General features: G+C 35.7%; 1 protein-coding gene across 1 annotated transcript in view; it reads left to right on the forward strand.

Annotated features, from left to right (window-relative positions):
• Nucleotides 1-17648, forward strand: part of LOC127209829 (ankyrin repeat domain-containing protein 36C-like) — a 162712-nt gene that overhangs the window by 55154 nt on the left and 89910 nt on the right. The window contains exons 22-31 of the mRNA XM_051169471.1: nucleotides 1860-1888; nucleotides 1981-2053; nucleotides 5486-5514; nucleotides 5600-5672; nucleotides 6777-6805; nucleotides 6898-6970; nucleotides 9238-9311; nucleotides 11182-11278; nucleotides 12101-12129; nucleotides 12211-12289. Coding sequence (XP_051025428.1) covers nucleotides 1860-1888; nucleotides 1981-2053; nucleotides 5486-5514; nucleotides 5600-5672; nucleotides 6777-6805; nucleotides 6898-6970; nucleotides 9238-9311; nucleotides 11182-11278; nucleotides 12101-12129; nucleotides 12211-12289 — 585 coding nt within the window. The remainder of the gene's footprint in view (nucleotides 1-1859; nucleotides 1889-1980; nucleotides 2054-5485; nucleotides 5515-5599; nucleotides 5673-6776; nucleotides 6806-6897; nucleotides 6971-9237; nucleotides 9312-11181; nucleotides 11279-12100; nucleotides 12130-12210; nucleotides 12290-17648) is intronic.

Here is a 17648-nt window from a genome sequence, read left to right on the forward strand (position 1 = left end):
AATATAATTTCTACAGTTATATCATCACTAAACAAAAAGGAAAGGAACTTGCAGAATCAATTTACTAAAAGAATGCAAAAGGGAAAGAAGTGCTAGAATGAAGGTTGCACAGTGGAGCTAAAGATGGCAAGGGTCTTAGTTTGCTTTTTTTTTTTGTTGTGATAAAACACCATGAACAAAAGCACCTTGAGGAGGAAATGGCTTACTTGGCTTATGTATCCCTGCTCTCAGTCCATCGAGGGATGCCAAAACTGGCACCTGAAGGCAGGAACTGAAATAAGAATCATGAAGGAAAGATGCTTATTGGCTTGCTCCTTCTGCATGCTCAGTTTGCTTTACTACATACCCCAGAGGTGGCACTACCTACAGTGATCTGTGGTGTTCTACATCAGTCACCAGTGAAGAAACTTCCCCAAAGCCTTGGCTGTAGGCAAATCTGAAAGGAGCATTTTCTCAACTGAGGTGCCCTCTTCTCAGTGACTCAAGCTTGTGTTAAGTTGACCAAAAACAAAACAAAACAAAACCCAAACCAAAACAAAAAACTAACCAATACAGGAAAAAAGAAGTAACATGCAAATATAGAGTTAATAATATGAATTATAAATATACCATCTCAGAAATCTTTGATATATGTTGGTTCAAATCAAAATATTGTTATTGGAACTGAGAGTGAGAGTCATGGGATAAACTAAAACACGTATTTTTTTCTGTAAATTTGAGGCATTGAAATATAGGTGACATTGATGTTAAGGATTAAGTTGAGACTAATTTTAATGTAGATTCACGATCTGCTTTTGAGATGATAGCTAACTTCCTTATAAGATTGTTAACTGATGAAATCCTACTTGACTATCCCATGGTACACCAAATAGGATAATTGAGAAAAAAGGACACATTGCATACATGTCTAATATTAAATATCGCTCTGAGATGTTTATTTATTGAGTCTTTTATTGCATGCATGTCTAATATTAAACACCGATGTGAGATGTAGCAAATTAGTACTTTGTAATTCTTCTGTGATAACCTAGCTTGTCTTTGTTTGACTATCATATCTCACAAAGAGATTTTTAATTAACTAATTTTGTAGTTGTTGGTATACACACACATATACATACACAATTAATTTTGAGATATATTCATTCTCTTGTATCCTCTCTCTTTTTGTAGTTTAGGCTTATATATCTCCTGAAAAGTATTTACCGAAAAGGCATGCATCCTATAAAAAGGAAATGAAGTCTAAATGTCTAAATAATTGCATGCATGTGTCTCTTGAGGAGAATCTTTATGCAATATCATCCTGTATGTGAATACCCAAATTGACCAATTTTGAAAAATTTAGTACATAAATCATTCATCTCTTTGAAGTTCTATGACTGATGAGTGTTGCAACAATTAGATCATTATATGGAGAACATGAACAGAGCTCTTAGGGTATTGTTCGAATGCCTCTGAAATATTTCATTAGAGATATGTGTTGATCTATTCAGCCATAGCCTCAGTAAGTGAAATGTTCCCTCATAGTCGTGATTTCTTCCTGTGACTACAGTTTTCTTCCCATTAGTTAAAAACCTCACTTTGATATATGTGCCTTTCCTATTAAGTTATATCCATTCAGATCACTTTTTTTTGTATAATTTTAAGTATAAATATAACTGTGCTTTAATTTTGTCCATTATATTTCTGTCATATTCCTTAGTTGTCTAAAATACAACTAAGTAAAAATCCATTAAAACAACATTTAATAGCCATTAAGAAAGTTACCTGTTATGGCCATCTTCCTTATTAATTCTTTATAAATTGCAGTAAATATTTACATATTTGTGTTTATTTGGTTATAGGTCTTCTTGACATCTCAGAGTTTTCTAAGGAATGTCCTCAATCAAAGGTAGTTACTTTTAATTTTATTCTGAATCACTAATTTCATGTTTTATAACCTATTCAAGAGCCATTAAATATCTTTCCCCTAAATTCACACAGCTTACTACTGTAGAGGAAAAGCCTGTTTCAAAGGAGGCCTGGGATATGATTCCTATGAAATCATTTTTGGAAGGTGAATTTTTAAATATTCTTTTCCCTGGAACAAATACCTCAAAATATTTGAAATGCTTGCAGTCTTCCGCTCATTACTTTTTCCACCTCCCCCAAATTTCATCAAAGAACTTGAAGTAAATAATGCTGTTTTTTCCTGTTAATCTGAATGCTTCAAGGAAGTAATTTGTGACTTCAAGGTAATTAGTTTGAAGTTGGTAACTTTAACTTATATATATCCTTTTTATGTGTCTTTACTGTGGTGACATACTTTTCTGAAAATATCTCATGCCTTCAAAGGAATTGGATTTTTGCCAGACCCTGAAGCCATGTAAATAATATGCCTTGAGATCAAAGAAGACTATGCTTTTGTTGCTGTCCTACTCTATGCTTTGCCAGTTTAATGTGCCAAGAAATGTTGGACAATGTGGGTACAGGTCAATAATATCTGTGTATAGTTTGAGTGCTATTCTGCATCAGTTCAAGTCAGTAGAGTAACTTTTCTTATTAAATCCTGTTATAGATTTCTGTATTCTTGTTTCTTCTTCCATCTCATGTTTCTTGTGCTGTTCAGCAATACAGAGCAAAGCCCTTTGTTAGGTATGAGCACAACAAACAGGCAACAGGGATAAACAGACTGGATAGGAAAAACACTCATACAGGTCAGGCAGGCAACAGGGACACATTAGTTACACACCACAAACAGGCTACAGATAGGCCAGGGACCACAAATCATAGAGGGAAGGCAGGGAGAGAGGCAAGAGAATTAAAATTTGGATTCACTCTTGGTTAAACTACTCCAAGAGAAAATTTCTGTTTTCAGGCCTTAAAGTGACACTGGCACATTTTTCATGCCCCCAACCCCTGAGGTTTCTCTAGTCCATAATCAATGCAATTACACCAATGGTTGTACTGTAAGGTCTTCTTAAATCCTGGAGAAACACCTTGTGAAAAGCAAAGGCTGGTGTTTCAGTCATGAGGGTGGTCAGGAATGCAACCAAAAGGTCAACAGCACTTTCAACTGTCACAGTTCCCTATTCTGCTTCACATTGCAACATTGAAATAAAATATACCATGTTATGCTAAAAAAGTTATAGCAAATAAATAATGTTATAGTAAATAATTTCAAAGGAGACTAATTAATTTTTTGTTATATGCTTATATATTGCATATTGAACAGTTTCCCCTCTTAACCTTATACCCTAGATTTTCCTGTATTTATATTTACATACATCCACAGAAATATTTACTAATAATTTTAAGAAGTATACAGTGTAAGAGAGCATAATGAAGTCCCAATAATATCCAAAATGTGAGTGGATGGAGGAGTCTCTTGGTATAATATCATTCTACATATATGTAGCCAATCACATCTGTTCATACAAAGCTCCTTGTAGGTTGACTGTACTTCAGTGGATAGCTGCCAATCCAAATGTATAGACAGCATGAATTAGAGTTGATGGGTTATTAAATTAAAAACATAGAGTATAGTGCATAGTGAATGGATCTGTGAGGAATTAAGGGGAGGAGCTGGAGTGAACATAATCAACATATAATCTATGAAATTCTCAAAGAATTAATAAAATACTAAAAAAAAACCCAAACAAAACACTAAACAATAATAAACACAAAACAACAAAAATTTGTGCTGATTTATTCAAACATTAGCTTCAGTAGTTTAACTATAACCTTTAGAACTGAGATGCCCATGCCGTACACCCTCCCAAGCCCAGCCCTAGACATGGAGCGTCTGAAATGGCTTTTCTTGGAAAGTCCCTCGAGAACTAAGCTCACTTGTGTCATCTCTACCTACCCAGGTCTAGTTCCAGGTACACATCCCTAGTACCAGCTTTCCATGACAAGTTTCTTAAGCCTGCACACTTCATTTCCAGACACCAAGATGTCGGTCATGTCGTAGACCCTGCACTGCCTTTCACTGGTCAGACCTCCTAGAACACCGGCCCTCAACTTTCCCCATGCTATCACCTTTTAATATACTTCCTCAGGTCATGGTGACCCCAATCATAAAATTATTTTCATTGCTACTTCATAACTGTAATTTTGCTACCATTTTAATCACAATATAAATTGTTTAATATATAGAATATCTGACTATGCAACCTCTGAAGGGGTCGTAACCCACAGGTTGAGAACCACTGCTGTAGAGTCAAGCCTGCTAATGTCACCTCCATACACCCTTGTCTTTCTTTGGACATTCAGTTCCCCCAAACATTGCCCTCCAGGACTACACTTCTAAAGCCTAGCTCCAGATACACAGTTCCTGCACGAGCCCAGCACAAGGCGGGCTATAATCACACGCCATCCACACAAGCAACGAAAGAAGCTGACCCGCCAAGATCACGATGCAAAACAGAAGCAACATGAAATGTTCCCTCTTCTGAAATGTTCCCTTAAGTGATGGAGAATGTTTTTCTGTAGTTGTATCCATTAGACTGGGATCAACAAGTTTGCCTTTTGATACATCATTGTTTTCTGTGGTGGTCTCCATCCGTTGCAAAGAGAAGCTTCCTTGATGAGTGAAGACTATCCTTATTCTTTGTAAGTGGTTGTCAGTTGGAGATAACTTTTTGGCTAGGAATGGGAGTTTGTGTTCCTTTCTCTCTCTCTCAGTGCTGGAACGCCATTTAGCTTAGAACTGTGCAGGCCTTGTGCATGTTGCCGCAGTCACTGTGAGTTCATCTGTCAGTCCCATTGTATCTGGAAGAGACCATTTTTTTGTTGTCATCTGTCCCCTCCGAATTTCATAATCTTTCTGCCTCCTCTTCCACATAGTTCCTTGAACCCTGAGGGCAGGGGTTTGATGAAGATATCCCATTTAGGATTGAGTGTTTCAAGGTCTCTCACCTTCTATACATCGTCCATTGTAGATCTCTGTGTTATTTCTTATCTACTGTAGAAGGAAGCTTCTGTGATATTGGCTGAAGAAGACACTGATCTAAGGATATGGCAAATATCATCAGGAGTAATTTTATTGCTATGCTTCTTTAGCAGAAAAATAGTATTTGGTTTTCTCTTAGGTCAATGGCCTATTGAGTCTCAGGTTCTTGGCCACCTGAGCAATATTGGACATGGTTTCCATCCCACGCAGTGTCTTAAATTTAATCAGACAGTTGTTGGTTATTACTACAATGTTTGTGACACTGTTGCACCAGTGATATATCACTTTGGATTGTGCTCTTATTTTCTTTAGAAACTCTAAGCCTATTTTAAGCTATTGTGCTATTTTTTTCTAGTTAATATCTTTGAATTGCTCTTTCTTGGCCTGGCCAATCATGACCACTTTGCCTTTCTTGCATAGCCAAACCATGCAAAAATCCATCAAACTTTAACATTAAAACACGAAGATTATTTTCTATATTAATTTTACATGAATGTATATGGCCAACATCAAGTTTACATAGAAATAATTATTTTCTCTCCTTCACATTTTTAGGTACACCTAAAGACTGTCCTCTATCAAAGGTAATTATATTTTTTCCTGCATAGTTAACCCTATCTTGTATGAAATGTGCAGGAGCTTAAATCCCTTTATTATAAACCCATACAGCCTACAGTTGAGAAAAATAATTCTGTTCCAATTGAAGTCCCTGACATAAAGCATGGGAAATGGCTCCAAAAAAGTGAGTTATTAATATTAATTTTTATGAAATAAGTTAGTAAAATGTTTGAAATAAAAAAATCTATTTTAATTCCCATGTTCTTCAAATTTTATATGAGGATTTGATGTAGGTGGTGCAATATCATTGATAGTGCTAATGTTTCAAACTGAGTTATTTAAGAGCTCAAAGTAACCTGTCTGGACTGTAGAGGAAGAGCTATAGGCCAGTCAGTGGCTATTGATAACTAGTGAATCAGTTTCTTCCAGGGACAAGCTCCCTGATGTGTTTGTTACCCAATCCCAACTTGTCAGCTATACACCCATCTCCATATAAGCAACACTAAATGGCCTCTGTAGGTTTTATATATGTGTGTGAATAAGTATGTGTGTGTAACAATAACAATTTAAAAGATTATAAATTTGAGAGGAAGTAAAGTCAGAAGAAGTTGGAGGGGGAGAGGAAAGGGTAGAAATTATCTATGAAGTTCTCAAAAAATTGAAGAAATACAAACTAAAGAAAAATCCAACATGCAATACTAAATATAGTCAACATGTGTGGGTGTAAAATAAATTTTTATGTGCTATTATTCTACAAGTGAATAATCACGGTGATAAATTCAGAAACATTCTTGAAAAATTTCACATCTCTCTGAAAAGTGCTTATAACTTAGATATAGAGTGAAAGATAAACTGAACTCCAACCAAACTCTGTAATGAATGACTGTGAAATAGTTCATTGCTGAAAATGTTTTCCGCCCAATGCTATAATCAGTTTTGATCATTGAAGTATTATCTTAGTTTCCTGATTTCATCCTGAAATTAGAGAAATATTTTGTTCTCCACCCAGTAGAAATGCCACCTTAATGCAGCCATATAACTTTTCCTAGAAATATTCACTGATCTCATAATCATAATTTGAAAACTATCCAGTTTAGTGAAAATTATTCAATTTATCAGTAGACTTCTCTCATGTGTATTTCCTTCTAGAGAAAAACAAAAAGCAAAAATTTGCCACAACTCCAAAATTAGCATAATCACTGTAAAGCTAACCACAGTAACTCTTTATGAAACTGTGGTAAAGTTTATCATGTTTACATATCATTAACTATATATCTCTGATTTTTAGACTGTCCTAAAGAATATGTTCACTTGAAGGTAATAAGTTTATATCTTATCCCGAGTTATTAAAATCATATACTTTGAAACCCGCAAATTTTATAAAATATTTTATTTCTAATTGTATATAGCTTCCCATTAAAGAGAGACTTTCCTTTATGAGTGAAGCACCAGCAACAAAGCAAGTAAAATCATACTGTTCAGGTAAATTTTACAATACTGATTTATGTAGGAAAAGTGCTTCAAAATCGTGAAATCTACATAGCCTTCTTGATTTTAACTTCTGTGATCTCCAAATTTGATGGAAGGAGTTTACTTGTGGGACTAAATTACCACTGTTAAGTATCATTGTTTACAATAAGTCATTTAGTTTCTTAAAATAATTTAAAAACATAAGACTGTTGTTTGTAATACATTATGCTTGAAGTCATCTACTTAGAAGACAGGGTTTGGGGAACATACATTTAGGATATGAACTAAATTCAAGTTACTGCTTATTACACATTCAAATTATGGTTTGTTTTAATTAAACACACTTTATTCATTTTCTTCAAACAGTTTTTATTTTAATCCATTTATTCTCTATCTCAGTGTCCTTATTGTGGCAGCAGGAACTAGTGTAATACATAGCATGATGAAACAGCTTTCCTATTTTTTTTGCCTACATGTAGAGTCAATGTTCTATGTCAGAGAAAATGGCTGAATATCTCTTAGAATAATCATTAGAAACTCTATTCATGTTATCCCTGTCATTTAACTATTATATGAGTTTAATTTTATATAAACCCCGAGGCTTCACATAATCTATGTTTATACCATATCTGTTCAATGATACTTCATTATATTCTTTGTAGGTGACCTGATATTTAAAAGCAGTGCATTCATTAAGAATCCAGAGGAGTTATTAAATGTGTAAGGCAAAATGTTAATCATCTTATTTAATTTATTTCACATATCATTTGATATTACAATACAGAGTCTACCATACTTGGATCTCTGTTTACTCTTGTACTCATTCAAAAGCTGTATTTTCTTCACTATTTGCTCTTGAATTTATTTATCCAGCAAATCTCAATCTTTACAGTTTTTTGTATTTTTCTGCCTACTACATCCCTCCTTTTTTTTTCATGTCAGTAATACTGATTCTTCTTTCACATTTGCAGTTTTTTGTTTTGGAGTTTTTGTTTGTTTTGATTTTTTTTTTTTGAGACAGGGTTTCTCTGTGTAGCAGCCTTGCTGTCCTGGAAGTGATTTTGTAGACCAGGCTGGCCTCAAACTTGCAAAGATCGTCCTGCCTCTGCCTCCTGAGTGCTGGGACTAAAGGTGTGCACCACCACACTTCGCTGCATTTACAATTTTTAATGTTGAGTCTGCCATCACATTTACAACATCTAAATTGCAAAGATGAATATGAAGATTTTTTCAAATATTAATGTACAAGAAACTTTAAGTTTTATATAAATCTTTGATAACTCCCTTGATGTGGCAGACCAGCTGGTCATATCCAATTCATTTTCTTCCCATTTTCACACAGATAACACCTGTCACTTAACAGATGACAGCCTCTTTGGCTACAGATTTTCATGGTGCTACTTTTTCCTGGCTCCACTCTTCCTGTGCTTACTTTTTAGGGGTCAAATGAAGCTTGACTTTCTGAAGCCCAGCCATTAAACTTTTGCTCATAACTTTTATCTTTTAGGGCCAAGTTTTACTATGAACTACATAAATAATTATTGAGTAAAATGAATTAAATACTGACTGCACAAAGATGAAGTTAAAATTGTGCTCTCTAGTCCAGGAGAAAACAGTTATATATGAAGAAATAGCTTAAACTCATTCTTCTTGCTATAAGTAGTCTTTTGTATATATGTGTAATAATATAAATGTATATGTAATTAATAAAAATGTTTAATTAATAAAAAAGTGTCAAAAAGTGCCAGCAGCCTACTACAAGAAAAAAAACTATATTTTACTATAAAAATATAACCATAATAAAGGACTTTAAAAATATACTGAGTCTTAGATGCAAAAAGAAACTTCTTAAAGCATCAAATGAAAGAAAGTTTCAGATGTAAGGAGCAAGGTGTCCACAGGATGAAGTTTGGAAGGGAATACAAGTTAGTTGAAGAAAACAGCTAGTTAAACACTCAAACTACTCTTCACAAAGTAGAGAATACAGTTCAGTGTGATTTTGTTTGATTCCATATGCTTTCTAGTTTTGTTTGGTAGAATAACTGGGCATGGGCTTTAGTTTGTATGCATGGCTTTAACATCTCCCTCTGTTGCCTATGTGTATATGACCTACTAAAGCTATTTGTAAGTATAGTAATATCCAAATAACCATAATCATAACTGAGGTTTTCAACTGGGAAATAAAAAACCCAATTTGCGTTACATTGAATATTCTATATGCACACCAACTGTTCAACAAAATCTTCCGAGTATTTTAATTAACTACATGGATTTATCAGCAGAATCAACTGAACAAATGACATCAGAGGAAGAGCAGAAATGTCACGATGACCGCAGAAAAAATCAGACAGTGGTACATAAGTATTTACATTTAAGTTTCTGCTTAAGATTTTTTTTTTTTTTGCTGGGGGTAATGATATACCAGTGTACATGCAAAGTTCTTTCAGATTGCTCTTAAGAATCAATAGATCACAGTTTAACATTTTATTTTAATACCTTTAGTATGATTTAATTCTTTCTCATCCTATCAGAATCTAAGCAATATATAACACCTTATAAGTTACACAGCTTATGCAAAACCTTGTCCTCTGATTCGGTTCCACATTTTCCTCATTATTTTTGCGTCCCAATCGTCAAAGCTCCTTACATATTAAAAGAGACCCAATCGGCTGTGATACTTTTGACTAAACATGTAAAATCCCGAATGATGTAGAGATGTTCACTCCTGAATTTATTTCATGCATATGTATTATCATTCCCAGTTACTCAAAAGTTGACTTTAACTTACATTTGAAATACCAGTCTGTATTTCAAAGCTTTAACTTTCAAGTTGTCTAGTTATCTTCAGTGTCTATTGTAGCAGAAAAGAAGTGATCAGTACCAGTGCCTGTTAAGAATGGAATCTGTGCTGTTCTGCTACAAACAGAACAAAAGCATTAACTTTTACACCTATTTCAACAAATAAAACCATCTAGTATGATAAACATGTTATCACCGACTTTCTTGGCATTAGACTATATCAGGAATCAGCATTGTACACAGAGCACACAGGCATGCTATATGATTTTATAATTAATACAAAACCATTGAAGACTCAAGCTGATATAATATAGCTATTAGTATTTGATGCCACTTGGAATACCTTTCAGTTCTTTGGAATTTCAGTAATTTGAAATTATTCAGTATTAAGTAAGTACCAGGCTATTAAACACAGGGGGAAGGTTGAGGAGGGATTATGGTAGAAGACAGTAGGCTAAGAGAAAAACAGTATACTATAGGAAAAATGGTATAAATGTTTTATGTGAAGAGATCATGTAATATTGAGTTGAAAGGATTTGCATTTAGGTTGGGCTTGGTAGTCACAGGGAAAATTTTATTCCAATAATACATATTGGAATGTAACTGTGAGGTTGCCAACTAAGGGACAAAGGAGGACTCATGGGGAAAGATAACAGAACATGAGAAAAAAGACAACAATGGGTTACCTCTGTTACTCAACCTTTTGGACTGGCCAGGAAGCTTGAAGAAATGGTACCATTATCATGGCCTCCTTGCAGCTTATAATATGTGGACAAGAAAATATGTAAATATGAACCTGGCATGTTTCATGCACTTAGAAGAAATGTCTTGTAATGCCTCCATTTTAAATTAATACTTGCTATATTTTGTATTTTCTCCAATGTGAAAGACCTACATATACTATCCAAATTTATATGTTATTAAAATATATCTTATTTTCCCATATTTTTCACAATTTTATACAGCCAATTTTTTTATGGAAAAAGTTTACTATAAAATGTCTGTCTTTAATCCCAAAAGGAGCCCCTTATATATATATTTTTAAGCACTTCTACCATTGGAAATGTTTTAAGCATTTAGCACAGTGCTATTTAAAATTCCTCTAAGAGAATAAAAAAATCATTCTTGTAAAAGTTCTCACATTTTTTTGAGGAGTAAATAATATTTAGGTATTCAGAAACTAATTGTTCATTCAAGTATGCACCAACTTATACCCTTCAGTCCATGATTATATCTCATTTGGACTTCCTTGGCTTGTTTTCTAAAATACAGTATAGTCTGTATTTAGAAGACACATATAAGGGATGTATTCTTTTTTCTTAAACTTTGGTACTTGCTAATTGTATTGGCAATAACATCTTTAAAACAATAAACGAAAGGAAACAGAAAATCTCTAGGTAACTGATTACTGGTACTGATTTTAGCAGGGTACCTTCAAACAGCTTCAACCAAAGGACCCTGAATATTTATCCATGGCTAGTGACGAAAGTACAGAAAATTCTTTGGAAGGCCAAGAGGAAGGTAACAACTCCATTTTATAGAAATCTCATTTGAATTTGACAGGGTAGAGGTGAGAGGATCACCATAAGTTTGAGATTTGCCTGGTTTCACACAAGGCTTTTAAAAACGGGCTCTAATATCTTAAACAATATAAGTCCCCCCTGTCTTTCCTTCCTTCCTTCTTTCTTTACTTTTTTTTTCGCCACTGAGCTACAACCTTAAAATTCCACGTGTTCTTTTCCTTTCCAAAATAAATATATATTTAAAGTTCTCTGTGCCTCTCTTCTGCTATCTTCCATTAGGGACATGCATAAGAGTAAGAACCATGCCACAGAGCCAGTGTTGTACTGTCCTGGTGCTTCCTTTACCAAAGAAATTACTCCATTACTTTTGAGTTTAGTCTCATGTAAATTCTCAGGATACTGGCCGAATGCAGATACATTCTTTACCACGGCATCACACGAATGGCCTCTATTTCAGTTCCCAATACAGTCCTTATTCTCCTCTGAAAACTCCACGAGCCATGCCCCAGCTGCCCAAGTTCTCAGCCTTACGGAATGTACATCCGATAGGACACGCAAACAGGAAGTAGAAAGAGAGAACAGCAAATGAGACCTGGCTATAAAACCTCAAAGCCTTACTCCGGCAAGGCTCCGCTTGCTGAGTGTTCTATAATCTTTCATAATGTTGTCTCTTTTTTTTCTAATTTATAAAATTAATTCATTCATGTTACATCTCATTTCAAATGATAAAGACTACATTTTCATACCAATCTTATGAGAAAGTGCAGTTCATTCTATCATATTTAGGCATAATTGATTATGTGTCTCTTTGGCATTATAGATTCCCCTGAACAACATCTCCAATGGAAGGTAATTCCTCTAATATTTTTTTCCCAAATCATTAACTTCATTACACTAAATATGTGAGTTATTTTGTATTTTGTTTCTAAGCCCATTCAGCCTCTAACTGAAAAAGATTCTGCTCCAGACAAGCTATCAGCAATGAAGCATGTGAAATCTTTCCTCACAGGTGAATTTTGCCGTAGTTTATGAACTAAGTAGTTTAAAATATTTGAAATGACTCCTTTCTCATTTCTATGCATTTGTTCCTATAGTTTCATGAAAGGGTTTGACAAAAAGAATGAAAAATATTGTAAACATTATTTCTTAGCTTGAAAATATTCGGAGATGATAAACTATGGCTTAGACATTAGAGATTAGCTTTAAGTCTTAGTTGCAGTCTCACTTCTGCATCCCCACGGTCCTCAGGGATTACTTGCAGTCGGTTATGAAAGACCAACCTGTTTCCAAAGTTAGCGCATTGCTTGAGTGGGATTGCAATGCTTCACACATGTGATCAGCTCCCTGGAATGTTGTGGCAGGCACTTCCTGTGAAAACATGAATATGTGGTGATTCTTGCACATTATAAGGACCATCCAGACTCATTTATTGAGCTTTGAAGTATAGTCTTTTGATTATCTCTTTCTACTAATTTATGTACTGACAATTTCAGTGCCTTTAGTCTGTCATGGTAGAAGGTCTGTAGCAAGAAGGCATATAATATAACTTGATAAGCTATATGTTCCTAACATGTAGAAAATCATTCTGTATTATAAAAGATCTCTAATGCTCTTATTAGAGATAATAATAGTGTTAGATTATAATACTATTATAATAAATATATTATAATAAGCTCAAAATCTAAATCCATACACTTCTACTTATCTTCTTTTACCTTTTATATTATTTTTATGACTTAAATCTGTGTGTATTAGTGTTTGCTTATATGTATGTATGCTTGCATATGTATGGGACATTAGATTCTCTGGATTTAGTGTTATGGATGATTGTGATGGCTGTGGGTGCTAGAAACCAACCTCCAGTCTTGGGCAGGATTAGCACACACTTTAAACCATTGATCCATCTTTGCAGCTCCCATCTCCTTTTCTTATTGTGCTTATCTTCAGTGTACTTGTGGTTGTTACTTACTTACTGCTTATCCATGTATGTGGCTTTTAAAAATTCTTTCAGTATTGGAGCTAAGGGCCACACATGCTGTTCTTTTTTTTTTTTTTTTTAACCTTACATTAAATTTATTTATTTATTTTTCCTTTTTTTAAATTAATTTATTCTTGTTACATCTCAATGGTTATCCCATCCCTTATATCCTCCCATTCTTCCCTCCCTCCCATTTTCCCTTATTCCCCTCCCCTATGGCTGTTCCTGAGGGGGATTACCTCCCCCTGTATATGCTCATAGGGTATCAAGTCTCTTCTTGACAACCTGCTGTCCTTCCTCTGAGTGCCACCAGGTCTCCCCCTCCAGGGGACATGGTCAAATGTGAGGCACCAGAGTACGTGAGAAAGTCATATCCCACTCTCCACTCAAGTGTGGAGACTGTTCTGACCATTGGCTAGATCTGGGTAGGGGTTTAAAGTTTACCACCTGTATTGTCCTTGGCTGGTGCCTTAGTTTGAGTGGGACCCCAGGGCCCAAATCTGCCTATCATAATGTTCTACTTGTAGGTTTCTAGGACCCTCTGGATCCTTCTATTTTGTTATTCTCTCATGCTTCTCTCATCTAGAGTCCCAATAGGATGTCCTCCCCTCTGTCCCAGTTTCCTGGTAAGTGAAGGCTTTCGTGGGACATGCCCCTTGGGCTAGTATGCAGATATAAGTGAGTATATACCATTTGATTCTTCCTGCTTCTGGGTTAACTCACTCATTATGATCATTTCTAGCTCAATCCATTTATCCACAAATTTCGGGAATTCCTTGTTTTTAATAGCTGAGTAGTATTCCATAGTGTATATGTACCACAGTTTCTTTTCTTTTCTTTTTTTTTAAAAGTTTTTCTTCTTTTTTTTTTTTATTAATTTATTCTTGTTACATCTCAATGTTTATCCCATCCCTTGTATCCTCCCATTCCTCCCCCCCCCATTTTCCCATTATTCCCCTCCCCTATGACTGTTCTTGAGGGGGATTACGTCCCCCTATATATTCTCATAGGGTATCAAGTCTCTTCTTGGCTACTTGCTCTCCTTCCTCTGAGTGCCACCAGCTCTCCCCCTCCAGGGGACATGGTCAAATGTGAGGCACCAGAGTACGTGAGAAAGTCGTATCACACTCTCCACTCAACTGTGGAGAATATTCTGACCATTGGCTAGATCTGGGAAGGGGTTTAAAGTTTACCTCCTGTATTGTCCTTGGCTGGTGCCTTAGTTTGAGCGGGACCCCTGGGCCCAAATCTGCCTATCGTATTGTTCTACTTGTAGATTTCTAGGACCCTCTGGATCCTTTTATTTTGCTGTTCTCCCATGCGTCTCTCATTTAGAGTCCCAATAGGATGCCTTCCCCTCTGTCCCAGTTTCCTGGTAAGTGAAGGCTTTCGTGGGACATGCCCCTTGGGCTAGTATGCAGATATAAGTGAGTATATACCATTTGATTCTTTCTGCTTCTGGGTTAACTCACTCATTATGATCATTTCTAGCTCAATCCATTTATCCACAAATTTCGGGAATTCCTTGTTTTTAATAGCTGAGTAGTATTCCATAGTGTATATGTACCACAGTTTCTTTATCCACTCTTCTACTGAGGGACACTTAGGCTGTTTCCATGTTCTGGCTATTATGAATAAGGCTGCTATGAACATGGTTGAGCAAATTTTCTTGTTGTGTGCTGGAGCATCTTCTGGGTATATTCCAAGGAGTGGAATAGCTGGGTCTTGAGGAAGCCCTATTCCCATTTTTCTGAGATAGCACCAGATAGATTTCCAAAGTGGCTGTACTAGTTTGCATTCCCACCAGCAATGAAGGAGTGTTCCTCTCTCCCCACATCCTTGCCAGCATGTGGTGTCACTTGAGTTTTTGATCTTAGCCATTCTGATGGGTGTAAGATGGAATCTCAGAGTTGTTTTGATTTGCATTTCCCTGATGACTAAGGAGGTTGAGCATTTCTTTAAGTGTTTCTCAGCCATTTGATATTCCTCTGTTGAGAATTCTCTGTTTAGTTCCAAGCCCCATTTCTCAATTGGGTTATTCGGTTTGGTGGTGTTTAATTTCTTGAGTTCTTTATATATTTTGGATATTAGACCTTTGTCAGATGTAGGGTTGGTGAAGATTTTTTCCCAGTCTGTAGGCTGTCGCTTTGTTCGCTTGACAGTGTCTCCTGCCTTACAGAAGCTTCTCAGCCTCATGAGGTCCCATTTATTAATGGTTGACATTAAGGCCTGGGCCGTTGGTGTTCTGTTCAGGAAGTTGTCTCCTGTGCCAATATGTACCAGGCTCTTTCCCACTTTTTCTTCTAAGTTGCTTAGTGTCTCAGGTTTTATGTTGAGATCTTTAATCCACTTGGATTTGAGTTTTGTGCAAGGTGACAAATATGGGTCCAGTTTCATTTTTTTACACATAGACCTCCAGTTAGACCAGCACCATTTGTTGAAGATGCTATCCTTTTTCCATTGAATGGATTTGGCTTCTTTGTCAAAAATCAAGTGACCATATGTGTGTGGATTCATATCTGGGTCTTCGATTCAATTCCACTGATCAACCAGCCTGTTGCTGTGCCAGTACCATGCTGTTTTAATTACTATTGCTTTATAGTACAGTTTGAGATCAGGTATGGCGATTCCTCCAGAGCACCTTTTATTGTACAAGATTGTTTTAGCTATTCTGGGTTTTTTGTTTTTCCATATGAAGTTCAGAATTGAACTTTCAATGTCTTTAAAAAATTGTGTAGTTATTTTGATAGGGATTGCATTGAATCTGTAGATTGCTTTTGGTCGGATGGCCATTTTTACTATGTTAATTCTCCCGATCCATGAGCAAGGAAGATCATGCCATCTTCTCAGGTCATCTTCAATCTCTTTCTTCAGAGTTTTGAAATTTTTTTCATACAAGTCCTTCACTTGCTTAGTTAGGGTAACTCCTAGATATTTTATATTGCTTGTGGCTAATGTGAAGGGTGTAGTTTTCCTAATTTCTTCCTCTGCAAGCTTGTCATTTGTGTATAGGAAGGCTACAGACTTTTTTGAGTTAATTTTGTATCCAGCCAATTTGCTGAAGGTGTTTATCAGCTTTAGGAGTTCTCTGGTGGAGTTTTGAGGGTCACTTATGTACACTATCATATCATCTGCAAAGAGGGATAATTTGACTTCCTCCTTTCCCATTTGGATACCCTTGATCTCCTTTTGTTGTCTTATTGCTCTGGCTAGAACTTCGAGTACTATATTGAAGAGATATGGAGAGAGTGGGCAGCCTTGCCTTGTTCCCGATTTTAGAGGAATTTCCTTGAGTATCTCACCATTTACTTTGATTTTGGCTATTGGCTTGCTGTATATAGCCTTTATTATGTTGAGGAAAGTGCCTTGTATCCTCGATCTCTCTAAAACTTTAAACATGAATGGGTGTTGAATTTTATCAAATGCTTTCTCTGCATCCAAGGAGATGATCATGTGGTTTTTTATTTTCAGTTTGTTTATATGGTGGATTACATTGATGGATTTCCGTATATTAAACCATCCCTGCATGCCTGGAATGAAGCCTCCTTGGTCATGATGAATGATATCTTTGATGTGCTCCTGTATTCGTTTTGCAAGTATTTTATTTAGTATTTTTGCATCTATGTTCATAAGAGAAATTGGTCTGAAATTCTCTTTCTTTGTTGAGTCTTTGTGAGGTTTAGGTATCAATGAGACTATGGCCTCATAGAATGAATTTGGTAATTTTCCATCCATTTCTATCTTTTGGAGTAGCTTGAAGAGTATCGGTATTAGCTCTCCCTTGAAGGTCTGGTAGAATTCTGCACTGAAACCATCTGGCCCTGGGCTTTTTTTGGTTGGGAGACCATCGATGATTGCTTCTATTTCTGTAGGGGAAATGGGACTATTTAGCTTGTTTATCTGTTCTTCATTCAACTTTGGCAAGTGAAATTGATCAAGAAAATCGTCCATTTCCCTTAGATTTTCAAATTTTGTGGCGTATATGCCTTCAAAGTAGGATCTTATGATTCTTTGAATTTCTTCAGTGTCTGTTGTTATGTCTCCCTTTTCATTTCTGATTTTGTTGATTTCAATACTGTCTGTCTGCCTTTTAATTAGTTTGGCTAATGGTCTGTCTATCTTGTTGATTTTCTCAACGAAGCAGCTTTTGGTTTTGTTGATTCTTTGGACTGTTTTCTTAGTTTCTAATTTGTTAATTTCAGCCCTGAGTTTGATTATTTCCAGGCGTCTACTCCTCTTGGGTGTTTCTGCTTCTTTTTTTTCTAGGGCTTCCAGTTGTGTTGTTAAGATGCTTATGTGCGATGTTTCCAATTTCTTTTTAAAGGCACTTAGTGCTACGAATTTTCCTCTTAGCACTGCTTTCAATGTATCCCACAAATTTGGGTATGTT

Source organism: Acomys russatus, chromosome 27, assembly GCF_903995435.1.
Source record: "Acomys russatus chromosome 27, mAcoRus1.1, whole genome shotgun sequence".
Classification (NCBI taxonomy): domain Eukaryota; kingdom Metazoa; phylum Chordata; class Mammalia; order Rodentia; family Muridae; genus Acomys; species Acomys russatus.